Source organism: Danaus plexippus, chromosome 20 (genome assembly GCF_018135715.1).
Source record: "Danaus plexippus chromosome 20, MEX_DaPlex, whole genome shotgun sequence".
In the NCBI taxonomy this organism is placed as follows: Eukaryota; Metazoa; Arthropoda; class Insecta; order Lepidoptera; family Nymphalidae; genus Danaus; species Danaus plexippus.
This window is the reverse complement of record NC_083550.1, coordinates 6,450,341-6,478,260: the sequence shown is the minus strand read 5'-3', so window position 1 is coordinate 6,478,260 and position 27,920 is coordinate 6,450,341. Positions and strand designations below refer to the sequence as shown.

The 27,920-nt window shown below is 35.6% G+C and overlaps 2 protein-coding genes across 3 annotated transcripts; both read left to right on the top strand.

Annotated features, from left to right (window-relative positions):
• Positions 1–254: 254 nt before the first annotated feature.
• LOC116773994 (venom protease-like) lies at positions 255–9,222 on the top strand. 2 transcript variants are annotated; one of them, XM_061523951.1, is made up of 9 exons: positions 255–413; positions 2,211–3,083; positions 5,431–5,588; positions 5,722–5,932; positions 6,250–6,388; positions 7,242–7,405; positions 7,636–7,737; positions 7,827–8,011; positions 8,293–9,222. In XM_061523951.1, exons 1-9 carry the CDS (start codon positions 329–331, stop codon positions 8,443–8,445), a joined length of 2,070 nt encoding a protein of 689 aa, XP_061379935.1. In that variant the 5' UTR covers positions 255–328; the 3' UTR covers positions 8,446–9,222. The 2 variants fall into 2 exon arrangements, with proteins under 2 accessions (XP_061379935.1, XP_061379936.1); XM_061523952.1 differs by lacking the exon at positions 2,211–3,083 and having other exon boundaries at positions 268–413.
• A 3,433-nt stretch (positions 9,223–12,655) lies between these two features.
• Positions 12,656–24,428, top strand: LOC116774188 (venom serine protease Bi-VSP-like). The gene is made up of 10 exons (XM_061523957.1): positions 12,656–12,803; positions 20,447–20,601; positions 20,941–21,046; positions 21,187–21,341; positions 21,796–21,958; positions 22,280–22,409; positions 22,474–22,637; positions 22,905–23,006; positions 23,222–23,391; positions 24,172–24,428. Exons 1-10 carry the CDS (start codon positions 12,719–12,721, stop codon positions 24,325–24,327), a joined length of 1,386 nt encoding a protein of 461 aa, XP_061379941.1. The 5' UTR covers positions 12,656–12,718; the 3' UTR covers positions 24,328–24,428.
• The last annotated feature ends 3,492 nt before the right edge of the window (positions 24,429–27,920 follow it).

The following is a 27,920-nucleotide window of genomic DNA, read 5'->3' as shown; positions in this document are numbered from 1 at the left end:
AACACTAATTGCTTATATTCTGATAGCTTTTAAAATCATTAGAATCATATCATTAGGATTATAAATCAATCAACCCAATCTTTGAATGAATCTGTCAAGAGTATTGTCAGACAAGTGTAAGTAATCACAAGTGCTCATTCCGCCTTTCCATGTTTATACGAGTTCTATCAAGGATATAAAAAGCAGTATAGATCCGGGAATCCCGTGTAATTCCCTTGGAAGTAAGTTCCGGTCAGTAGTGGACGTATGACGTAGACATCTCAGCTCATATATTCAAAGTTGGTCAAGAGCCAGCCCCAGTCGCTGGCGGTGCTTGCTCGTACACGCCATGTTACCTCCTCGCGTAATGAGTAGTGCTCTGTTGACAGTGCTGTGTGTCTGTTTGTGTTTACGAGCTGTGTTTTGTCAATTCGGTAAGTTCCTTGTATTTAATTAGGCTTAATATATTTTTAACGCTGTACATATTTTAATTGTCTGTCTACCTGCATTCTCATTATATTTATGTTATTGTAATATAAGACTTATTACTATAAATTATTTTTAATTGACGTTACAAAATGTAATAAATATAATATAAATTATACTTACACGTATTTTCAGTAAGATTTTGCGATCGATATTACTTTGTTATTGTGGGTTTTTAATATAAATTTCGGTAATATCAGTTTGACAGATCTGAATCACAGACGCCCAACATAAACCTTGTTCTTGTGTTACGAAACCTTGAACAAATAATTATATATTTTTTTTCTATTTTTTTTTCTTATGGAACATATTTCAGTGAAGTCATTCGTTTAGCTAAACGTTCAGTATTGTGTAGAAATAAAAACTGCACTTTTAATAATTAAAGCGCTTAATTGTATTTAGTTGTAGCAATTAGGGAAGCGGTGCATACAACGCTGATGATAAGAATTAAAATTTACTGATAAGAAAATTTTACGTGAAGAAAAACATTAGTTTGAAATTAAGGATTACAAGAAGAACTTAAATAAATTCAAGATAGACATACGATTGATGTCACCAAGAAGTATTGCTTCAAATTTAAATCATTAAGAAGGCTTCTTTTTCAACAAAAATCTGGTTTATTCGCGAAATAATAGCAATTTGGTTATGAACATCAAATAACGTAAAGGACTTTTACTGTTTATAAATTATTTTCATGAAAATTTGAATCCAATCGAGTATTATTCAGTCTTTTATATTTGCCACTGATCAGGTATTATCTCGATAACTCAGTCGCCGTATATGTACGTTACAAAGCGACTTGTCGACAAATTTTTTTCGCTGACAAACTCGGAACATAATTAAGAACCTGACATATTTTCGTTTGACCAAAACCGCCTCGTCACGTCAGTTCAAACCGATCAAATCCCGCACCCGGATCTGACATTCATTTGAATTGTACCTTGAATAACAAACAAAATAATTTTAAAGTTCTGTTAATTTTATTGAAAATGAGAATGGAACTAAAAATCGTAGTCTGTAGACATAAAAAAATATAATAAAACATATATGTATGTGAACGACAAAACAAGTTTCTAAGTTGTTCGCCGTGATAGCATATTAAACAAATGATGTTTTAAAAATCAGTTCTCACTTAAAATGTCGGCATAAAGACGAGTGATTCGCTAGTTGAAATATATATATAGGTGTTGGCTTGTTACTACCATTAGAGTATTTATTTAAGAAGCCAATATGTACTTTTTGCTTTGCGCAATTTAAGCGCAGTTTACGTATATATTAATATTAAATAGTGTAAGATCCTTCACTAGCATTAGTGACTATTATAATGTAGGCGAAACAAATTGAAATTCATTTTTACATGTGTCTTATTATAAGTATCAACTGAAGTAAAGCTTAGATATTTTATTATGAACAAAATGTACTTCTAATAATAAATATTTATTTAAAACAAAAACCAGAATCAACGGATTTCAGATAAAAAGTTTCTTTTATTATATTCATGGGTGTCTCTTATACTATAATTGTGGCCGTGAAACCAAAATTTAATGTCGCGTTCTTGTTAAAAGCCAAATTTTGTTGGTTTTACCGATATTGACCTGTGATGTACATATACCTACCTACCTACCTATATACATACAGCTAATAGTGTTATAAATCCACATGTATTTTAGGTTAATGATATTTGGGGAAACGTTTCATTCTATATTGTATGATAGGAGATAATAAATACATATTATTCTCTATAGGGCTCTTCCCGCAGCGAGAGCAACGACGCTACCAATCACCGTTTGGATTTGCCCAAAACTTTTTCCCGAATCCAAGCAGAATTTCCACCACTATTTCCAAACTTCTCCAATTGGAACGAGAAAACCCGTACAGCAACCCTGCATACATCTATCCCTTTCAGAACAACCCGATAACAAATCCCAATCACAACCCTTACAATGTTAGATTCCCAAATCAGGGACAGCAAAATAATTTCGGAAATCCAGAGTATAATAACGAACAAGTCACAAATGCTCCAAGTTTCAATGGTAATCAAAATGTCAACGGGGATTTAACACCAGGTCAACAGGTTGGACCTGTTTTTGGACCAACAAATGAAGGTTCGAGTGGTTTAGTCTCAGGACAGCAATTGGGACCGGTGTTTGGGCAGGATAATGGTGATAAAAGTGGTAGCACACTGGTATCTGGACATCAAGTAAGCCCCGTCTTTTCGACGGAAGCATCTAATTATGAAAACCCTGGAAATTTGATTTCTGGACAACAAAATGGTTCACCTTTTAGTACAGAACCAGCTAATGATGGCAATTTTGGAGGTTTGATATCTGGTCAACAAAACGGTCCCACTTTTAGCACAGAAGCACCTAATTTTACAAATTCTGGTAACTTGGTTACTGGTTCACAAAATAGTAATCCTTTCACCACCGAAGCACCCGATCAGGGCGGTACTGGTTTAGTTTCTGGAGTGCAAAGCGGCCCTGTATTCGGCACAGATGAAAGTAAAAAAGGAAACGGTGGCACTTTGATTTCTGGGACACATTCCGGACCTTTTTACAGCCCAGACGCACATGTACCAGCTTTCGAATCCCGAAACGACTTTAACGAAGGAATATTCAGTAAATGTTTGATATTTTTCATATAATTTAACATATATCATAACTATCAGATAATAATAAAGCTGAACGGTGCTGTATGTGTAATCACAGGTGTACAAGGTTAAGGTCGTGTTTCTAACACTGGCAATATGAAATTTCACTAACCACTTATATATATTTATCAATACACGTTTTTGTGCTAAGTTAAGGTGCTGGGGGGTACATTATAACTGTTTGTATGCACGTGTAGTGGTGTTTAAGAAACGATAATCAAATAATTATTTTAGTTAAAAAAAAATTATTAATAACCGGTGATATTACTATATTAAATCTTCACTAATTATAGTTTCAAAATTTCTCAGACATACATAATTTACAATTGCGTAAAACTTAAACAAAATAAATTTCAATTTACTGATAATTGAAATGTGACAAGTTAATTAATGCAAGAATAAAGTGAGAAGATGAAACTAATTGTTAATACGTAATTTTCATAGGAAAAATAATTAAAATGTTTTTATATGTACATCGTACATATCATAGATTATCGGGTTTCGTCATAGTTTACATTTTGATGAATTAATTTAAAATGACAGACATGGAAGACTTATTATAAATTTATATTAAAAAACTTGTATTATTAATAGACGAGGATCAGACTGGAGGCCTGTATTTTTTTTTAATTTTTTCTTTTTTTTTTGTTTTAAGTTTCACGTATCTTGTTGGTTTTATTAAATGAAAGCAATTATTTTTTGATTGCACTATTCTCATTATCATACTTACAAACGATTGCGTATCAGACGTATTATTTTTCCTTATACTCTTGAAGGTCTTCCTTAGGTCAATCCACGTTTTATATACGCTAGCTTGACCTTACATAGAAAACATACGATTATTTTCAATTCTACTTCTTGTATGTAATTTCGTACATTTTATCAGACTTGGACTATAACGATGGATACGTTTCTATAGTAGCTTCGTTTCATATGTGGTTAGGTAGAGAGAGGAGCTTGGACGGTGGAGGTGGTGAGCGTTTATCGCGCGTTAGATAGGGACCCCTTAAACCTATACCTGGGTCACAAGTCCCAGGCACTGTTGAAGCTCCTTTTTCTGCACTGCGATGGGCCTGAATCCATTGAATGCTGAGAAGTTTCCTCTCTATTAGCAGTAAAATGAAGATTTTGTTTTTCGTTGTTATGTTTTCTATCTCATCTATACTTAAATAATTATTTTAAATATTAGTTATACTACATAAAAGCAAATTAGAATTATATAATAATAGTTATTATGACACTAATTACACCCTTTGGTTATAGTAATGCTTAGGACGCGGGATATCCTTATAAGTTATTTAATCTTCGAGAGCATCTTCGCCACGATTGTTTGCGGTTAGAATTTTACGACGACCGCGTAGACAGAGGTCTATAAATAATTCCACTACACTTTGTATGTAGATGTAATATTTAGAACACATAATTTATTCTATTTTTGCCATATAAATTTATTTTATCACATAATCTCACAAATGTATGCCAAAGTTACATACATATATATAAATACATGCGCAACATTTTCGTAATTTTTATTTTTTATTATTATTCATTCATAATAAAAAAAAAAACTTATTCCGCCTCAGGAACAAAGCGTTGTTTCTTTTATAGTTTTAAACATTAAATTATATCCATCACACAAATACATACACACTGACACACTCACACAGACTCACACGTAGGATGATGTAAACGGCGGTGACGTCACAGCTTGATGCCACATGTCATTAAAATGCCATCACAATTCAGATGAGAAACAATTATATCATTCAATTGGATGATATACAAATATATTAAAATCAGCAGATGCCAGATACGGGTTTCAAATTCATGGCACGAAAGTCACTAAGATAGATATAACGCTAATGTACTTATATACTTGAAGTGTATAATTCTACAAGTACAGACAGTTACAATACTATCTATTTCCTGTAATATTTACAATACGGATATTATTTTTATAATAAACATTTTAAGTACAGCCCCATTTCTGTCTTGACTCATACTTTTAAATGTAGGTGTTTAAAATTATACTTCGTAAACTTCAAGATTGAGTAACCTAATGTTGTCCCTTTGTATAAATTAAGATTTAAAAAAATATATAATCTTCATTCTTAGTTTTATATGATAAAAGTGTACTTATCTTTATTTTATATATGATTTAAAAACCAAATAATATTTTTAGAACGCATGCATTAACTTTGTTTTGCTTCAAGTTGAATATCAGAAGTAAAACCATTGAGAACTGGTTAACTATTTTTCCGTTTTGTCAATCTATAAAGACTTAATCTATGAGCTAATTGTCCTTTTACTTTTAGAAGAGACATGCAACACCGTGGGTGGCGGTCTTGGACGTTGTATAACAATAGTCTCGTGTCCTGTTTATGTGAAGCTACTGCAGCAAGCCAGAACGAGTCCTTCCGCTGTCCAGGAGTTGAGAGCGGCACAATGCGGCTTTGAAGGAAATTATCCCAAGGTGAGCAGTTCAAAAAGCGAAAAGATAAAAAAATATTTTAGAAAATTACCAATTATTTAAGTAACATACCGATCGCAAGGATATATATAAGGATATATAGCCCAAATAAGGATTTTAATTGAAATTATCGCAGGTTTGTTGTCCTCTTCCTCCACCTCCTCCACCTCCTATACCCGACACACCGCCAACACCTCCGACACCTCCAACACCCCCTACACCCACGCCATCCGGGAAGTCCATACCTTCGGAGTCAGACTTCATCACTGCCTTCCCTGAACCACCTGAGTGTGGAGTCTCCAATGCCTCATTCAGCAGAGTCGTGGGTGGAGTCAATGCTAAACTTGGTAAGATTTCTTTGCATATCTTCAAATTTAAATAATATACAACAAAAAATAGTTCAACGGCTTTTCATAAGTAAATAAATATGCTTCTTTATTTTGATAAATCTTGGAATCTTCTTTGAAATTTCAAGGAAACAACACCTCTGTCAATAGGTTTGATTAAATCTTGTCATCTTTTATTACGTGGATCATGTAATGTCATCTTTCAAAGCACAGATACCCTGCACCTGTTGTGGCGCAGTAAATTTCTTTCTCGATTTTATTTTCTTAACAATACAATCATCTATTTACATCTTGTATCTGTAAGGGTGTTTGTTAAGGTGATTTCCCTTGGATGGCACTCCTGGGCTACAAGGGTCGTAGTGGAGCTGGTACGCGCTGGCTATGTGGAGGTTCGCTCGTCTCCCACCACCATGTCTTAACCGCAGCCCATTGCATCCACAACCACGAGCACGACTTGTTAGTAACGTCTCATTAGATCTATAGATACGCTATAGCTTACTGAAGGACATAGACAATTATTATGTGAAGGAAATCTAATTTAATCTCTGTATATACATATTTGCTTTGCAAAAAGATTTTAAGTAAAATATTTCATTTATATTTGTCATGGTCGAAATAGATACAGAATCTAGTATTTGTACTGGAGGGTAAAGAAGTGATCGTCCAATAAGAGTTCCAGAGAGATACAGTGAAGCGTATCAACAAAAAAAAATCTAAATTGTTTTTGTTTACTCTTTATATTTTTACATATATCACACTATTTCAAGGTAGACGTCATTGCAAACACAACATGGCTTTGAACAGTGTTTTCAACTTAAATCGCTATTGATATATAACATAACAAACTATCAGGTGACGGAAGTAGATCACTTAAATGCTTCAAAACGATATCACGGGTTTGATTTATAGCTAATGATGACACAGAACGGAAACCGTGTTGTATAAAACGTATAATGATATAGAGTTACAACATCTGAAACCAGATTAGCGCTAACACGGAAAACCTAAAATAAATCTATGAGTTATTACAATTTTACTAGAAAAATTCTAATTCTAGTTCTGCGGGTTTTGAGGACGATTTGATTTAAAAAATACAGCCGGTATTTTAAATAAATAAAAATAAAATCAAACTATAGATTTAGATTCGGAAATTTATCTCCTTATTGAAGGACATCAATCACTCACTGAATAGACAGTCAAAAATATTGCACGATAATAATTAAAACTTAAGAAGAACACATCACAGCTTCTCTGTTGCTGTACACGTGCTGTCAACAAAGGACTAACTGGTAATATGAAATGCGCACAGATACGTCGTCCGTCTCGGCGAGCTGGACTTGGAGCGAGATGATGAAGGTGCTACTCCCATCGATGTCCTCATCAAGCAAAAGATCAAACATGAGAAATACAATGCGACCTCGTACACTAACGACATCGGACTGTTGGTGTTGCAGAACGACGTGGACTTCACCAGTGAGTCTCGATGTGATGCTGCTAATGAGATTTTCTACGAAGTGCTGTCCATTAACCGAAGACAGGGAAAAACCTGCACCTTTTCCATAACTAATGACAAAAACTGAAACCTTTTTGTGAATATTAATTGACGTATTTTCTTATTCTAGTTAAATATTTAACAAATATCAAGCACACACATTATTAGTAGACGATCGATATAATTTCAAATGAATATTTAATTATTTCAGATCTGATAAGACCAATTTGCATCCCGACGCGTCCGGATCTACGCGCCAACTCATTCGTTGACTACAACCCACTCATTGCTGGGTGGGGAGACACCGAGTTCCGTGCGTAGCACTTCACTAACTCAGGCGAGCTAACTAACTTACGTCGAGCGAATTACACCAAAACCTTAATGTCGCCGATTCTATTCCAGGCGGGCCGTCAGCATCACACCTGCAAGTCCTTCAGCTGCCAGTGCTGGACAACTCGTTCTGCCAGAAGGCCTACTCGCGGTACAAGGCTCAAGTGATCGACGACCGCGTCATGTGCGCCGGCTTCAAGAAAGGCGGCAAGGACGCCTGCCAGGGCGACAGCGGCGGACCGCTCATGCAGCCGGATGTGAGTGATCGTAGGGTTGATGTTCCTCTAAAATTGGAAGCAACTTAGCGAGTGCTATCCGCCGCATGACTTCCTCTACTTGGAATGTAAGAAGCTATAGGCTTGGTATAAAGTAAAAAACTATTTCATACGGATACTTTTGTAGGTGTTTCAGAACACCCTATTCTTGTGCGTTCTCGATTGATCCCTAATAAGGACTGCAATGCTTTGACTCTTGAATGTTTATCTTTATCTTTATCTCAACATTTTCTCTCGTCTGTAATGAATTCCTCTGTGTTCAGTACAATCCAACAACGCTGGCAACATACTTCTACCAGACCGGAGTGGTTTCGTTCGGTCGGAAGTGTGCCGAGGCTGGGTATCCAGGAATCTACACGAGGGTGACGCACTTCGTACCATGGCTGCAAAAAAACATGCTCGGCATTGACGGATGAGCTGAGATTCTTAGTTAAAATACTGTAAATTACAGTTCTTAGAATAATTTATTTGCTAAATAAATATATTTTTGTAGAATTTATTGGACTTTCCTCATTGTCGTTCTAATATTGTTCAGAATGTTTTTTTAATTTTTGACGTACTTAATTGTTAGAGACAACCGGCGACGGGGCTCCGATGAACCGAATTATTTTTATAATACATTTTAATAGAACTGTTATTTTCGGTTCATCTGAAACATCGAAACATCATCTTCATGATCATAATTTTTGTAACAGAAATTTTGACGTTTTGTTTTTTATCATATTTATAACCAGGTATAACTTATGAGTATATATTAAATGTCAGTACATTTAGCGTCATATCCGCTTTCATTATAGAAGTAAATTCTATCACTGAACTCCTTCCTACACACGCCATGTAAGGTCAACGGATTAAAATTCAATGAAAAAGCTTAATGTGACTTAACATAAGTTAGCCTTAAGTATATCTAAGTGCTAGGGCGTGGTATATAATATATGACAAGTGTATATTAGTGATATCAGAATGAGATTAATCAAAAATGGTCACAAATACCGTTTACTTGACTGCAGATCTCGACCGGTCCGTCCGGATACTGACTCAGGAAGTCCACAGTAACTTATTTCTTCGCAATACTTAGTTTTAATGTTACATAATAGTTTGTAAATAAGCAAATGAGATGTTTGTCGCTTTGTGTTTTAATTATTATTGTACCAATGATTTGTTTATTAAATATATACTTTACTTTATACAAAGATTTATTATAATTTTAACTCCTTTACTTACGTCAGCGGGAACCTCATAACGCAAACGAAAAATTTGTTATGAGATTGCGGTACTTCCCCTGTTGAGCCAGCCCATGTTTGAACTGTCGTTATTTGACCACAGCTAGGCTCTAAGATTATTAAACTGTGAGATAATTTATTAAAAGCAGAGGGTTCAATTCTCTTCTAGTCTTATTTTCCATTAATAATAGATTTAATTTGATGCAATAACAATTTCCTAGTATGTCATTCCTGTTACAATACTACTGTGTTCATAGTTTTTTTATTTAACCGATATATTCTGTTTAAAAAATTGTATTCTTTTTATAATTTTTTTTTGTACATAAATAATAGCAACTAGGTTAAGAAATAAATAGAAAGCGATTTATACGAGCAAGGAATCAAAACTACGAAATAAGACAACAAAAAAACACGCCATTTTATTAAGCTCATTACAAAAGTGTTCCAATAATAGTTGATTTTCACACAAACTGCCATTTTTATGGTTACAATTTGAAGTAAACTTAAAAAAGATACTACGTGCTTATTTAGTTTATTTTTGACGGATATAAATTTTAAACGCATTCGAGTGAATTCGGTAATTTACTTCCTTAAAAAAGAATTACCATTAAAAGTGTAAAATTGAGTAAAATTCTCGAACACAATTGGTGTGTTGATAGCATAGTCTTTCTACTCTAAGAAAAAAAAATATTCGAAATGGTATAAACCCTGAAGATAGCGGAGAAGATGCTCAGGAGGAATAATGAAAGGATAAAGATTTGTAGCGAGGTAAAGACTATTTAAGTTTACATGAAAAACTCATATTAGAAGTATTCGAAGACTGTAACAATATAAGGTAATGGATATCATGTAGTGGACATCACCAATGTTTAAGTCTTGATTGTCGTCGGACTCTCAGACCTCAGGCTATTGAAAGAAACCTCTTAGACGGTTTTCCGAATCCTATATTTCGAAAAGGTCCGTTTCCTGCAACGACACGAGCAAGAATGTATTTTACCTGTACCCTCGCCTCTATTTATACCAACCAACACTCTTTGTTGTGACTGCACTTGCACAAGTGGCCACGCAGATGGCTATGCAGGTGACACCTGATAATTTTAACCATCCATAGTTATTCATTACGTTAATAAAAGTCTACTTTAAAGAGGACAACGGATCTATCGATAAATGAAAATAGACTTTTTTCATTGCCTTAGTCTTAAACACACCGAGTAATAAATATGTTTTAGGGAAAGAAATCTGTAAAGAAAGTTTTTTATTGTAAAATGTACATAAATGACTAAGTCGGTAAGTTTACGGAACGCATCCCATCCCGCCCTATTAAGAAGGTTGATTTCATATCCTTATCGAAAAGTAACGGCAAATACTTTAGTAAACTTTTCCTACGAGTCGCAAACTGTCGTAGGTGATCCGGTTTTCAAGAGACAATTAACTCTCTTCTATTTGTTTGAAAACTTTACTTCTCAGGGCTGCGTCTCCACAAGGATAGGTTTGGATTTCTAGAGGCTCCATCATCTTCGTGGCTTTGAGAACCATACAGATCGGAGTGGGAATGTAAACCGCTCTTGTTACGTGGTTTTGGTCTGCAGCTATGTCCTCTTCCATAGTTAGGTTGTGAGTCTACCGATTTGCCCTTTTTTCTGTTTCTTGTTTTGAGTTTTTATCGTATCCAAAATCTAACTATTTTAATAGTTTCTGTAAGTTACTTCCATGAATTATAAATTCATAAGTTTTACGTACTTCGATATTAAAAAGCTCCCATACATATAATGTAGAATAAGGTTTTCATAACGAAAATAACCAAATTATCAAATATTACAAATAGCCGGATCTAGTAAACCATTGTTCTGGATGCGTGCAAAACTCGTAAGCAAAGTACGACAAAACTTTCAATGTGTGGTCACGGACATGAGATTTAACATTTATCGTAAAAGCGTAGTCTTCAACTGTATAACACACCACGTGTCTCTACCCACTCTAACAGTGTAGATAAATCACTGAATGTAATATCCTGGCTGGGTAGATAACCTTCCTATTTGGAGGGACTGTCTCATATAGTACAGCTGAAAATTGGTGCAATGGGACGTTGAAAGCGTGGAAAACATGGACCGTCTTTAGCAGGTGTCCGATGGACACTGGACTTAAACCAATCGCAGTAATGAGCAGACATAGTACTGCCAGCTGGTCCCTGGTCCCCTGGACAAGATGGTATACATGAAGTTGGAACCAAATATTCATAGACCATATACCACTTCTCCCTCTTATTTATTTTATATGTCCCTTCTTAAGACACCAGTGTTTTGTGTGACACAAACAATCCAACAATTCCGATCGCCAACAAACAGCATACTTGATTAATATAATCCATAATGTATATTCCTGTCCTTTATATTTTAATTATATCAGTTAATTCAATTAAGAATAATAATTGGAAACACAAAATAATATCCAGAAATGATCTGCTTTACGGCGAAATAACAATCTTAAATAAACTTATAGATGTTCTTACAAAAAGTGGGGGTCAAAAAAAAGTATTTAATATCTGAGAACGTGTCTACAAGGAAAATCATGTTAAAAAGATTTAACCTTTGACAACTGCGTAGCGTACAATATGGCGTGTAAGTCAAGTGAAATAATATGCTATAGGGAAGCCTAATGTGAAATACCTCTGATAATAGAATAAACTTACGAAAAAGGTGGAGTTATACAAAAGAAAATAGTTAAAACACTGCCTTATAAATCAACTACGTATACGTATTGAAATCAAAAATTAGTAGAATTCACTCATCCATCTACAGAGTTTATAAAACATATTTAAAAATAAGTAGCGACCATGATTATTGTATAATTAAATAACTAGTACATTAACTTGACAGTTTTCCTTAGTATGATTCAAATAGCAGAATCATCTGACGTGAATCTGGCCTTACCAGCACACGAAAAGTCGGGATACAAGCATAGTCATAAATAACCTGAATCAATCCAATGTTTATAGGAAACTAGAATGTGTTACAACGAATTGAATAACAATAACCTGAATATATTAAAATGTATTATTAATAAGAAAATATAAAAAATATTGTTTAAATAAAAATTATTTGAAGGTTTTAATTTACTTAGAAATAGATATAGGTATTAAAGATATGATAATGTATGAATATGAAAATGCTTTTAGATTATATATTGTTGTAATTAATATAGTTTTAAACATTGGAAACTAATTTTATAATGAAGAAGACGAGTGAATTATATAGAATACTGTTTGTGATAAAGAGGACTTTAGTTCATAAAACCCATTTCAATAAATTTAAAGCGAAATGTAACTAATCTGTAATATTTGTAAGTTGAATGGAAATATTAAATGTGTGTCGGAAATGTATTCGAGAGACGTATCTATTGCATCTCATATATTCAAAGCTAGTCAAGAGCCAGCCCCAGTCGCTGGCGGTGCTTGCTCGTACACGCCATGTTACCTCCTCACGTAATGAGTAGTGCTCTGTTGACAGTGCTGTGTGTCTGTTTGTGTCCACAAGCTGTGTTTTGTCAATACCGTAAGTTTATATATCAGAATTAAGTTCTTATAGAGCGTAGTAAATAGACTTGCAATACATCTACAATCGGATATTATGTTTGACTTTTAATAAATAAAATATTTAATTATAATTATTCCTGTTATAGCGCATGCAACTTTTCAAGAACACTTTTTAATTTTTGTTATGAATAAATATATAAAATAACTATTCCATATATGTATACATGATTTCCAAACCTGACAAACAAGGCGTTTTAATGTCCTGATTTAATTTGGTATCCATTATATGATACAAGTGTAAATACGCATTGTATGCTTTCCTATACTAACATCTTTCCTACACCAACATCTTTCCTATACTAACATCTTTTAATAAAGACAACCAAGACTTAACTTCATATTATTATTTTTTTATTTAATTCTGAAATTGCGAAATAATAGTAAATTTAACAGACGTTAGGAATTTTATAGTAATTCCAGTGTATTATATATGTCGGCGCAACGACATTTAACAAACCATTATAAAGGGTAGTTGTTTCATATGTATAGTTGTTTCATATGTATTTCACTTTAGAGGGTAGATGTGACATAAACAATGTCAAGGCGTTAGTAATAACTTTAACAAAATTATTTGTTTTATAGATCGTCGTAGGATTTGTATTGAAGGAAAGTAAATGGCAATTCGTATCGTGATTTGTAATATGTAAAGATAAGTTATTTTGTGAGTTTTAGTAAAACACAAACTTAAACAGTAACCATTTTGTAATCAATGTTATTCAATTATGATTTCTTTAAATTTTAAATGGCAATATAAAGTTTAGTTGGTTTAATAATTGATTACGAAAACTTTTGTAATGATTACTGTTTATTTGAATTACTACGAATAATCTTTGTAACTTATTATTTAAAATTAAGAGTAAATGTAATGACTCCTCGAAAACCATTTATATTCGGAGACATCTGTGGCGAGGACACAGTGGTGTGAGAGCTATCCAGGAGAAATTACTAAGTGTTAGTTAAAGTTGAAAATAAAGTGGTGCGAGTAAGTGAGAGTGCTTTATTGGTGAAAATGGATAACCTGATAGGTGGAAATAGTGTTATGTGACGATAACATCGCTGACGTCACAGCTCCTAATAATCAACTTGGACATGGCACTTCGACATCAGAAGTGGGATTACCCTCTTCTACTCGTCCATCTGACAATACTGGAGGCTCTGTTGCAGTGGTAAATACCGAATTATTTTTTTATTTTTTTTCACAAATGCTAAAAGTGATAAAGCATATGTCGATCGTATTCCTGGTCAACCAGAAGCCAAAATTAAAAATAACTGATACCTGCCATCATACGACCGGGACATGAATGTTGGAATAAGAGAATGGTGTCAACATATTACAACTGCAATGGAAACCTATAACTTTACTGATTACGAAATCAGAATGAAGGTCCGGAGTCTACTCAGAGGACGCACAAAGTTATGGGTTGACAATTGGTTAATATTTACAACAACGTGATCGGAATTGCGGGATGTTTTGATTACGACTTTTCACATCGAACCAGAGACTGGATACTCGCGGGACATCGTTCGTTTTAAAGAACATAACTATGATAATACTAAGGATATTACGCAATTTTTGTCACAAGCGTGGGTTCTATGGCGACGTATAAGAAAGGCAGTGATTGTCGTATAGGGGATGAACAACTGCGAATCGAATTACTAAATGTTAGAGCGTCATCAGTACCCGAATTGATCTCTGTGGCATCGCCGATACGATACGTGAAACGGTCTCACCTTAATACATTGAACACATTACAAGGAACTATAAAACGAACAAATTTAGTACGATATTTGAAAGGTCTGAGATAATTTACAGTAGTGTCGCTATCAACATTAACAACAGTATGCGTTATAAATGATCTTCGAATAGAGATTCAGTTTCATATTGTACCTGACTGTGAAATATGTTCAGATGTTTTAATTGGAATGAATTTGATTGAAAACACGAATTTTAGTGTGATAGTAAACTTGCATGGTGCTATTTTTCTTCACCAACCTGCTATACGTCATGTGATGTCTAGGAGTGATAAATTTAATAATTTAAATTGCGACCTAACTGATCAAGATCTAATAAATAGATTAATAATTTTGCTCAACAAATATGAAAATCGCGTGTTAAACACCGAAGTACTACAAATACGCTTAAAAGATAACGATAGATATGTAGAACGTAGACCATATCGATTAAGTCCTGTGAGGAGGGAAACAGTTCGTTCAATTATTAAGGAATTACTTGAACATAAAATTATTCGAGAAAGAAACAGCACCAACAGAGCTGTATACAGATGATAGTAGCATTGGATACGGAGCAGTTCTAGCTCAGATCGTTAATGGGCGCCGTCATCCAGTAGTATATATCAGTCAAAAAAAATAACTACTGACGCGGAGAGCCGGTACCACTCTTATGAGCTCGAGACTCTGGCAGTAGTACGGGCAACAAAACATTTTCGACACTATTTATACGGTCGAAAGTTTAAAATTGTAATGCTTTGAAAGCATCCAAACATAAAAAGGATTTACTTCCGTGAATTCATAGATGTAGAAACCCATCTAATGAAATATCTGTCAATATGATAAGCAAAGACATGTAATGGTTACAAATAGAACGAAGACTCGATGATTTACTTCGTCCTTTAATAAGATAGCATGAGCAGCGACCACGCAGCCGCAAACTATACACTAAGAGGAGGTGTCCTAAAGAAAATTTTAACAGATCCTGTGCTTGGCCAACATGAAGTCATTGTCGTTCCTATCATCATTTCAGGGGAGTATAGTAAATTCATTTAAATGAAACTAATATTTTTCGGATATACGCGTGCTTTAATTTTGTTAAAATTACAGGCTCCCGACGTTTCGGTTACTTTTGAGCAACCGTGATCACGGCAGACGAGATTTAATAAATTCATTTCACACCGCATTACATCACCCAGGATGGGAGAGAACTCTTCAAAAAATAAAAGACATATGTTTTTGATAAAATGAGTACTTTAATCGGAAAATTTGTTGAAAATTTTATAATTTGCAGAACATCAAAAAACTCGTCAGGTAGCAACAAGTACGACTTCATCCAATCCAGTAACCCACGGCAGCATTTCAAGTAGTACATATGGACATTACCTGGAAATTAGGAACTAGGAGTAGTGAAGGATCAGTCTCGCAGCCTTGAAACGATTAGTACATCTTTTTGGAACACCAGTTCAGATCATGGTTGATGGAGGTCGAGAGTTTCTTGGTGAATTCAAAGTTTATTGTAACCGCTTTGGGAGCAACATACATTCAATCGCACCAGGAATAAGCCGAGCTAAAGGACAGCTTGAAAGTATCATGAGCACTTTAAAAAATGCCCTAACTATTATAAAAATTACACAACCGAAAACTGGCAGACTGCTCTTGAAGCATTGCAACTCTCGTTTAATTGCACGCCTCATAGAGTTACTGGAGTTGCACCTCTAAATCTTCTCACTCGTCGGCAGCATTGTGTGCCATCGGAACTATAAAGGTTAATTGATTTTGAGAATGAATTTATAAATTTTGATGTATTGGAGGAATATGTGCAACAGAAAATGTTGGCTTCGGCGGAATATGATAAACAGAGTTTTGAAAAAAGTAAGGGTAAGCTACGTTCATTTAAAAGAGGTGACTATGCACTAATCAAAACTAATCCTCGTAAACAAACTTCTTTGGATCTGAAAAATACTGAACCATACGAAATATACAAAATATTGGAACGTAATCGTTACATGCTAAAACGTGTAACCGGTAGAGGCCGGCCGCGTAAGTTAGCTCATGATCAATTACGTCCAGCACCAAATCCAGCAGCAGCAGGAACCGTGTCGGCGGATCAGATTGATGATCCTCCACATTACGACAGTCCATTAAATGTTGAAGCTTCTGAAAATTTAGAAGTTGAATCCAATGAACGATCAATAAACTTGGTCCAACATTCATTGCTTAGTAAAGTATCAATTTATTGACAATTGTCTTTATCAAAAGATCTCTCAAGTTGAGGAACTTGACATGAGGTCAATAAAAAAAAAAAAAAAAAAAAAATTTTAGAACCTGTACTAAAATATTACCTTTCTTCAAATCTTTTAGAGCCTCTGTGGACCACGGACAAAAGTCCTAGACCACAGCATCGACCTACCTCAATCCCTTAGAGCCCCTGTGGACCACGGCGTACGAGACCGCCCAGACCACAGCAACATCATAAAATCAATATCCTCTGTGGACCACGGACAAAAGTCCTAGACCACAGCATCGACCTACCTCAATCCCTTAGAGCCCCTGTGGACCACGGCGTACGAGACCGCCCAGACCACAGCAACATCATAAAATCAATATCCTCTGTGGACCACGGCGTACGAGACCGCCCAGACCACAGCATCGACCTACCTCAATCCCTTAGAGCCCCTGTGGACCACGGCGTACGAGACCGCCCAGACCACAGCAACATCATAAAATCAATATCCTCTGTGGACCACGGACGAAAGTCCCAGACCACAGCATCGACCTACCTCAATCCCTTAGAGCCCCTGTGGACCACGGCGTACAAGACCGCCCAGACCACAGCAACAAACCCACTTCAATAAAAGTAAGCAAAGATGCGTGGAGCATTTTGCGTAAAAAAAAAAAAAACACAAACACAGGTTCAGAGAATCCAAGTGATCTCTTTAATACAGCGTATGTTGATACGTTGATATATCACAACAAAGTAAAACTGGTGCAGGGCACGCACCAGGCCGCAGAATGGCCGTGTCGGCGCAACGACATTTAACAAACCATTATAAAGGGTAGTTGTTTCATATGTATAGTTGTTTCATATGTATTTCACTTTAGAGGGTAGATGTGACATAAACAATGTCAAGGCGTTAGTAATAACTTTAACAAAATTATTTGTTTTATAGATCGTCGTAGGATTTGTATTGAAGGAAAGTAAATGGCAATTCGTATCGTGATTTGTAATATGTAAAGATAAGTTATTTTGTGAGTTTTAGTAAAACACAAACTTAAACAGTAACCATTTTGTAATCAATGTTATTCAATTATGATTTCTTTAAATTTTAAATGGCAATATAAAGTTTAGTTGGTTTAATAATTGATTACGAAAACTTTTGTAATGATTACTGTTTATTTGAATTACTACGAATAATCTTTGTAACTTATTATTTAAAATTAAGAGTAAATGTAATGACTCCTCGAAAACCATTTATATTCGGAGACATCTGTGGCGAGGACACAGTGGTGTGAGAGCTATCCAGGAGAAATTACTAAGTGTTAGTTAAAGTTGAAAATAAAGTGGTGCGAGTAAGTGAGAGTGCTTTATTGGTGAAAATGGATAACCTGATAGGTGGAAATAGTGTTATGTGACGATAACATCGCTGACGTCACAGCTCCTAATAATCAACTTGGACATGGCACTTCGACATATATGTCGGAGACAACTACAAACCGCGTTTTTTTAGAAAGCATGACGTCAGAAATGCCAACGTTCTTATTAATCGTCAGGCTCTCAAGCTCTTGAAGGTAACCTCTTAAGCGGTTTGACGAATCCTAAATTTCAAAGAGGTCCGATTCCTGCAACGGCTTGAGCGAGACTGTTTTTAATCTGCACCCTCGCCTCTATTTATACCAACCAACACTCACTGTTGTGACTACACTTGCACAAATGGCCACGCAGATGGCTATGCAGGTGACACCTGATAATTTTGACCATCAGTAATAATTATTAACTACGTAAATAAAAGGTATTCGCTCCGATATACATGAGACGAGATGAAACCTCTCAGCATTCCTTGGATTCAACGTACGGATGCCGGGTCCATCGCGTTGCAGGGAGAGGAGCTTCAACAGTGCCTGGAACTTGCAACCCAGGTTTAGGTTTCAGGGGCCCTTATCTAACGCGCGTTAAACGCTCACCAACTATTGTCCAAGCTCCTCTCTCTCTACCTAACCAAATTTTAAACGAATCTACGAGGGCTGCCAAGAATGAACTGATGTTAGTTCTTGACCGGCCCAAGTCTTTTAGCAGTTTGTAGAGAGATTTGACTGTTATATCTCTCGCTTCTACTTCTACCCCGTACAAATTTACAACGAACCTATTCTTAGTGAGTTCGTTGGTGAGCTCGTAATACTTGTTGACCTTGGTGGCATGGTCTTTGGGGATGTTGGTTTCCCAAGGAACTGTGAGCTCTATTAATACAACGTGCTTTAAAATTCGCAAATATAAAAATATATCCGGTCTTGACGTCGTCGCACAAATATCCTCTGGGATTTTATATGGCTTCTCATACGTATCCATCATTATAGTCGAATCGGAGGCCACTTTAATGATAGCGTAAGGCTTGACGTTTGATTTTGTAGCACTAGTGCCTTCTCTCACAAAACCTTTTGATCGCTCGTTTGTGGTTAATTCTTTTTGCGCTCTGGTTACCAAAACACTAACTGCTTCACGTATGATTTCTAAAACCCTAATGTGACGAAGCGAGTATTGGCCGCTATCCAGGAGTACCCTACATCTCACCAGCAAATGTTTAGCAGTTCCAACTGCCTCCCCGCAGATGTATCAAGTTTTTTTGGTACCTTTACGCCATCTTTCTAAATAACTCTGATCTGGTAAAGTCATCTGGAACGCATTGAGATAAAATTTTAGCAGTGCTGGCAACAAAACATAAATTAAAGTTAACCATTTTAGTGGTAATAGGATGCAAACATCTTTTATATAGTAGCCACTCGTTCTGCATTTCTAAGTTCATTGTCTGGATCTTATATTTAGTATTCTCATCTTGCCGAATAAAAGTCTTTAATAGATACGTCTTTTATACACGTATTTTTGGCCTTCCTACTTGATCCTAACCCTGTTCTGTTACTTTGATCTCCTATCATAAACTGTTTATGGAATTGAAGTCTTGATTTTAGCTCCAGTGCATCTCTGTTTTTAGCGAATAATGTAACGACGTTATCATGGTATTTCCTCAGAATATGTCTCTTGAAAACTCTTAGGTGTTTATAGAGCTCCGATGGCCTTTTTAGATTCTTCCCAAAATTATTGCTATCCTTGAACAACGATGACGAATCAGCCAATAGCGCTTGCCCGAGCCACAACTTCTACACCTTTATGACGCTTGCCTCTAACTTTGACAAAGGGTTTTATTAAAATCGAGGAAAAGCCAATCTAAACGTGATACTAGATAATTATCGTAGATCCAAACTTTTTTGAAGTTACTTATCGGTTGGTTATCGACCTTGTTAAGATCGTTCAAAAAGCTGTCTACTATTCCTTCTGAAGATGGAGTACGACCTATTTTATCTATCTTACGAACGAGAAATTTAAAAGGAGCATTTTCCGTTACCGTAGAAACGCATTGAATGCCTAACTATAATCCCAGATCATATGAGGTATATTTTGTATTTCGCCTCGAGACACAGACAGTGACCTTTATTTGCTGTTGTCCTCAATAAATCCGTTCACTCACAGAATTTATCCATTTCGTCCAATAGAACTTGAATATATTAAATAAATATTAAATAACAATAAATTAAGCATGTGAATTAAAAGAAGACTAAACAAATTTTATAAATATGAAGAAGATAAACCTTTTCTCTTAGAGGACACTTGCACCACATTGGAGGGTGGCATCGGAACGTGTACGCCAGCTGTCTCATGCGCTGCGTACTTCGATCTGCAGCGACAAGCCAAAAGCTTAACTGCTTCTTTCCAGCTTAGAGACTCGCAATGTAAACCAAATGGATATAATGATATGGTAAGTATGAAGACGAACACGGCAAAAAGTACGTAGCGCTTAGAACTATACTATTGAAATATTGAAGTTGAGGTAGAGGCAGGCAAGAAGCAGGCGAGAGCTTGACAGAAACACTTAACCACGTATAATGTTATAAGTTTTTAGAAATAAAAAAAATTAATTATTGTTGAATAATGTAGGTCATTATATATTAGAATTATACCCATAATTTAAAGTTATAATGTAGTATAGTACATTGTAAAAGGAAGCATTGAATTCCGATCCTCAAATTATTCAAGGTCTCGATTCTGCTGGATGGTAACTAATACCAAAGAATCCTTTGTAATGTTTTGTTGACAGATCTGCTGCCCAGTTGCAAATGAGAGACCAAGAGAAACGACGCTGCCATTTCGGGACTTAGACAAAGAATATAACTGTGGTGAAGACCAAAGGAATGCTCAACTTGGTACGACAGTTGCTGATGAAAAGTTTCTCATCTCCTGTAATGCAAAAATTGCAACGCACTTTATAGAACATAGGGCTACTATGAATTGTATAATAAATACAAAATTTCTCATATTTGTAAGTTTACTTTAATACTGACAGACGAAACGTGCACCACAATTGAAGGTGGTGTTGGCAAGTGTGAGTCGTTAGCAGCCTGCGAGCCGTACCTTCATCTGACGAGACAAGCCAAAAACATTCCCTTGGCTATTCAACTTAGAGATGCTCAATGCGGTTCAGACGGAAACGACCAAAAGGTAAACTATTGACAATATTACAAAAAGTATATTTTTATTTTCCTTATTAAATGAAAAACACTTCATTACCTTTTTTTCCTTAATTTGTTTCAAACATACATACCTATTATACACAATAATAATCTTACCTCTTGACAGCTTTAATTGATGCTATGAGAATATTTTAATGGTTGTGTTTATTGTAAAGATTTTGATGTGTAATAACAATAAGTGAGCGCGCGGGATATAGAAAACGAAGAACAACTCAAACTTGTTTCTTTAATTAGGATTAAAAATTTAGATGTTGCACGTTCAGTACTTCGTTAGGCACTGATTCTTTCTTCCCCGCGTCCCGAATCCTTGCGTTATTGCTCGCATATTTTGGGCAGACACTTTTAGTCAATTATCGGCCCCAACAATACGAATAAAATATAAACAGCCTTTGTAATGATTAATTTACTTTAATCTTTGGCAGGTCTGCTGCCCTACTTCAGTGTCGCCTTCATCAACAGCAGATGTGGCTTCCTTCAGAGTATTACCTGAGTCAGACTACATCACGGCCCTTCCTGAACAACCAGAATGTGGCGTCGGTTTAAGTTTTTTCGTCAGAGTTGTAGGAGGTGTTAAGGCCGCACTGGGTAACAATGCTTAGAGCTTAAAAATTATAATAATAAATATTAATTCATAGTTTCATTGATATATTGAGGTATTTCAGCATAACTGTTTACAGTAAAGTTCCCACGTATTTAGATAAACTTCAAGCATTAATTTATTATAGTCCAGCCGTCTAAAAGGGAACGAGCGATATTTCATATTTATTTTAATGAAAAAATCAGTTCGGGAAAAATATATTTAGCACAAGTAATTTGGACGACTCTAAAGGAGTTTTATCTTCGTGATATCCTAATGGAAGCAGTGAGTATTTAAACCGTGGTTTTTATAGACTCATTTATAAACAGGAGGCTTTCCCTGGATGGCACTTCTTGGTACCAAACAAGAAAACTGGGACACAGCACGTTGGATATGTGGGGGAAGTCTGATCTCTCACCGCCACGTCCTGACCGCTGCTCACTGTATAAAGAATGAATTGTAAGTGAATTTGTACATCAATTTGTACATAAATACAATAAATTTGTACATATAATATAAATAGGAACGTGGTCCGACTTGGAGAACTGGACTTCAAAAGAGACGACGATGGCGCTTCTCCCATAGACTTTTCCATTAAAAGAAAAATCAAACATGAAAAGTTCGACTACGCTTCCTTCACTAATGACATCGGCCTTTTGATATTGGGAAAGGATGTGGAGTTCTCAAGTGAGTTATGTTATTTGAAAAAAATATTTGTTAATTTAAATTCCCCTGTTTTATTGGGTCCGTGTAGTTTGTTTTATCAGCTCTAAAAATTCTCAATTGCTGATAGTTTTTTCGCATGAATATTTGTCAAGGTCTCTAACTAGGATCAAACTGTTATAATTTGATATCAATTCATGTCATAAGTGATTCGAGTTTCCAAAATACGTGTTATGTAGAAAACGCTGAAATTAATTGTTACATACATTTTATATTCAGATACATTTTCAGAATTTATCCGACCGATCTGTCTACCGACGAGTGCAAATGTGAGCTGGAATCCTCTTGTAGGCTACAACCAGTTCCTCGCTGGCTGGGGAAACATTGACAACCGTGATTAACATTTTTTTTATATTTACTACTATGCATGAGCAATATCATTATAAATTATGGATTCAAAGATGAAACGTAGCCCCTCTTTATCTACGCACCCACTCATCACACGATAGACTCACGTAAGCTTCCGACGGAGAAGTTTCATAGCTCCTTCTATAGCGTTGTGCAGCTATCCTTGTTCCCTAACCTTGTCAACTATTGTAACTGGTCAGGCGGGGCTTCTTCATCTCACCTGCTATATGTGGAGCTGCCTGTCGTGAACAACTCGGTATGCGAGACAGCTTATGAGTCGCGGGTCATCGATGAGAGAGTTATGTGTGTTGGCAGCGTCTTTAAAGACTCCTGCTCCGGGGACAGCGGTGGACCGCTCATGGACAATATAGTAAGTAATTTAAACGATCATGATGTCGCGCTTGTAGGACGGTTCGTTGTTGCAACAAAGTATAGTGAAGGAACTAAGGAAGATATAAATAACGAAAACTAATATAGAACGCGTTAAAACTCACTGGAACAGGTGTGGAGTAAAATGTCGTTCATATCTCCGTTGTCCTTGAATGACAGTCACAACGTCATTTGTTTGTTTTTTATTTATAGGAAAACATCCAGCTTGTACTGAAAGATATTATTATCTCGTTACATTAAAACGATTTGCCGGAAAAGTTCCCGCAGTTATTTTAAAATGAAGTGTACTAGTTAGACACACCTTGAATTACGAAAAAATACAAATATAACAAGCAGATTTAAATCGAGGCGTATCAAACATTAATACAAAAACTACACCAAAATGTTATTAAAATTAAAGACATTGATGTTAACACTCTCAATCTCGTTATATAAATGATTATAATAAATAAAAGATCTCACAACAAAACGCTTTTCGTTATAATTAGTTCTACAAAATGGAACAGAAAAAGTGTGTTTAAGACGTGATCTTAGACGAGAGCGGTTTAGTCGACTTTATTCAATAGATATTTTCAATCAATGAAGTTATTTAAAATATTATATAAAAATAATATGAAGATTTTTTCTCGCCTCTCCTCCAAAGAATCGTAGTGGAGAATTAATACCTTATCTATGACAAACTTGTGCGCTAACTTTTTTAAATATTCTATTTTCTTTTTTGTTGCTTTTTATACAAGATTAATATTATGTTAATTTTCAGATAAACAAAACGACTTTTCGTACTCATTTCTATCAGACCGGCGTTGTGTCGTATGGTCACACTAAATGCGGTGAAGCAGATTTTCCAGGCGTCTACAGTTCACTGGCGTACTTCTTGCCCTGGATACGGGAAAATGTGCTGGGATTTGTTGAATAGCTTCATTTTGTACATCCGATACAAAAATTGTTCAGTGTTACAAAAAAATGTTTAGAATATTCTTTGACTATAAGGTAATAAAACATCCACCAAGAAATATATGACATTTTATACCAATAACAAAATATGAATTTCCTTAAAAGATAGCTTAGGAATAGGATTTCTTTGAAAGCAATAAAAAAAAATTTCACCGCAAATTGTCTATGCTACATTTTATATTTACTTCATTTGAGGAAAAATGGGCGTATCGGTTAAAGTTTCATAATAATAACAAATACACAAGATCCATTTTAGCCTTCGCTGGCGATCTCGCAATACTGACAGGTGATCCCAAACACTGTCAAGTACTATTAGCTGAAGTGGTTAAATTCTGTGAGTAGACGGATGGATTGAGGATAAAACCACACTAATGTCACTGTGTGTGTGTGTATGTGTCTCGGTGTGTGTGTGTCTCGGTAAGCGGAATACAAGATATACCTCATACGTTCCCGGCTATCGTTAGGCGGTCAAAGCGTTTCTAGGGTTACCTATAATTATCTAATATCGCGTTTGAATTGACCTTTCCTAGTTTATAATTTTAATAAAACCTTTTTGCCAAAGTTAGATGCATGACTCATAAAGGTGTTGAAGTTGTGGCTCGGGCTCGCGCTGTCGGCTGATTCGTTAGCGTTATTCAGGGAGCGCAATAATTTTGGGATGAATCTAAAAAGGACATCGGAGCTCTATAAACATCTAAGAGTTTCCAAGAGAATGCCATGATGTGTCGTTACATCACTTCAAGGCATCAATTGCATAAACAATTTGTGATAGGAGCACAAAGTAACGGAGTAGTGACATTGAAAACTTTTATTGGGCAAGACGGGAATCCTAAATATAATGTCCATGCAATCAGCTTAGAAATGCAGAACGAGTGGCTACACTTAGGAGATTTTTGCATCCCATTACCATTAAAATGGCGTACTTTAATTCATATTTGGTCGCCAGCACTGCTAGATTTTTATCTCAATGCGTTTCAGATGATTCTACATGATCAGAGTTATTTAGTCAGATGGGGTAAAGGTGCCAAAAAAACTTGCTACATCTGCGGGAAGTTGGAACTGCTAAGCATTGGCTGGTGAGATGTAGGGTACTCCTGGATAGCAGACAATACTCGCTTCGTTACGATAGGGTTTTAGAAATCATACGTGAAGCTGTTAGTGTTTCGGCTACCAGAGCGCAAAGGCAATAACCACATAAGGTTTTGTGAGAGAATGCACTAGGGCTACAAAATCAAACGTCAAGTGTTACTCTACCTTTAAAGCGGCTTCGGATTGGACTATAATAATGGATCTTTGGGCGTCGTCCTTCAGCCCAGTCATATTTATGTATTCGCGAAATTTGAAGCGCGTTGTGCTAATAGAGCTCAAGGTTCCTCGGGAAACCAACATCCCAGAAGACCATGCCATCAAGGTCACTAAGGATAGGTTCGTTGTAAATTTTTACGCGGTAGAAGTGGGAGCGAGTTGTATAATATCTAACAGCCAAATTTCTCTACAAACTACTAAAAGACTTCGACCTGTCAAGAACTAACAAAAGTTCATTCTTGGAACGTGCATCGAAGGCTAGTAGGTTTGTTTCAAATTTGGTCAGGGAGAGAGAAGATCTTTGACGGTGCAGGTGAGCGTTTAACGCGCGTTAAATAGGGGCCCCTTAAACCTACGTCTGGGTCGCAAGTCCCAGGCACTATTGAAGCTCCTCTCCCTACAACGCGATGGACCCGGCACCCGCACGGAGAATCCATGGAATGCTAAGAGGTTTCGTCTCTGTGTTTAGCTGTAAATATTTAGACATTTAATTTTTAAGCGATCTTAGATTTATCACTTGTAGATAATGAACAGCATCAAGGTAAGTTTGCCCTAATTTTTCATAATTATTCTTGGTTTTAAAAATTTTACAGTAAATTATTTATTAAGGCCATATTATTAGTATTATATTTTATGACTTCCATGAATCATAAATGTATATTTTTTTACGTATTTCGATACTTAAACGCTCTCATATATAAAATGTAAAGTAAGGTTTTGACAATGACAATGACCAAAGTATCCAATGTTACAAATAGCCGGATCTAGTAAACCATTGTTCTGGATGCATGCTAAACTGGTAAACAACGTACGACAAAACTTTCAATGTGTGGTCACGGACATGAGATTTAATATTTTTCATAAAAGCGCCGTTATCGACTGAATAAGGGACTACAGTATCCCTACTTACTCTAACAGCGTAGATGAATTAGTGTAGGTTATATCCTGGCTGGTTGGATAATTTTCGTATTTGGAGGAACTGTCTCATATAGCAGAGCTGACAATCGGAGCAATGGAACGTTCAACTGGTGTCCGATGGAAAAAAACTGGACTTAAACCTATCGCAGTAGTGAGCAGATATAGTACTGCCAGCTGGTCCCTGGTCCCCTGGACAAGATGGTATACATGAAGTTGGAACCAAATATTCATAGACCATATACCACTTCTCCCTTTTATTTCTTCCATACATCCCTTCTTAAGACACCAGTGTTTTGTGTGACACAAACAATCCAACAATTCCGATCGCCAACAAACAGCATACTTGATTAATATAATCCATAATATATATTCCTGTCCTTTATATTTTAATTATATCAGTTATTAAATTAACAATTATAGTTAAGACACTAAAAGGATAAACATAAACAGACAAATAATAGTTTTTTTTTATTAAAAACTATTACAATAAATAAATATAATAAAAATAATAAACTTGGGATGTTCCTCAATCAGGTTGGGTCATAAAAAAAATATGTCATATTTACATCAAAGAACGCGTCTACAAGGAAAATCATGTTAAAAAGATTTAACCTTTAACAACTGCGTAGCGTACAATATGGCGTGTAACTCGAGTGATATAATATGCTATAGGGAAGGCTAATGTGAAATACCTCTGATAATAGAATAAACTTACGAAAAAGGTGGAGTTATACGAAAGAAAATAATTAAAACACTGCCTTATAAATCAAGTACGTATGCGTATTAAAATCAACAATTAGTAGAATTCACTCATCCATCTACAGAGTTTATAAATCATATTTAAAAATAAGTAGCGACCATGATTATTGTATAATTAAATAACTAGAACATTTACTTGACAGTTTTCCTTCGTATGATTCAAATAGCAGAATCATCTGACGCGAATCTGGCCTTACCAGCACACGAAAAGTCGGGATACAAGCATAATTATATTTTATTTTATTTATATAATTAAAAATCACAATTTAAACAATTTAAACAATTTAAAAACTTAAAAAACTATGTTAATATTGTTATTGCTATTGCATCCCACTAGAGATAGCGCAGCAATGATATAAATTGATTTTAAATGATTAAACGACCACACCTTTCGCGCATAGTAGCGCAGAAACAATTAACCCGCGCTGTCGCGCACATCCCTGACGCGCTACAGAAACGAGGCAGCCCCAGCAGCATCCTGAACGCCTTATTAGATTGAACCATAAGGGCGTTATAAGTTTTCTGCGAACACCTGACCCACAGGATAGACAAAAAAAAGCCTTGTACAGTAGG

Excerpts from the sequence above, each read along its gene's own strand:
- LOC116773994 (XM_061523951.1), top strand. The coding sequence starts at position 329 with ATGTTACCTCCTCGCGTAATGAGTAGTGCTCTGTTGACAGTGCTGTGT. Across the intron at positions 3,084-5,430 it reads CTTTAACGAAGGAATATTCA|AAGAGACATGCAACACCGTG; the intron begins GTAAATGTTTGA and ends TTTTACTTTTAG. Across the intron at positions 7,738-7,826 it reads GTGGGGAGACACCGAGTTCC|GCGGGCCGTCAGCATCACAC; the intron begins GTGCGTAGCACT and ends ATTCTATTCCAG.
- LOC116774188 (XM_061523957.1), top strand. The coding sequence starts at position 12,719 with ATGTTACCTCCTCACGTAATGAGTAGTGCTCTGTTGACAGTGCTGTGT. Across the intron at positions 21,342-21,795 it reads CAGACGGAAACGACCAAAAG|GTCTGCTGCCCTACTTCAGT; the intron begins GTAAACTATTGA and ends AATCTTTGGCAG. Across the intron at positions 23,392-24,171 it reads GACCGCTCATGGACAATATA|ATAAACAAAACGACTTTTCG; the intron begins GTAAGTAATTTA and ends GTTAATTTTCAG.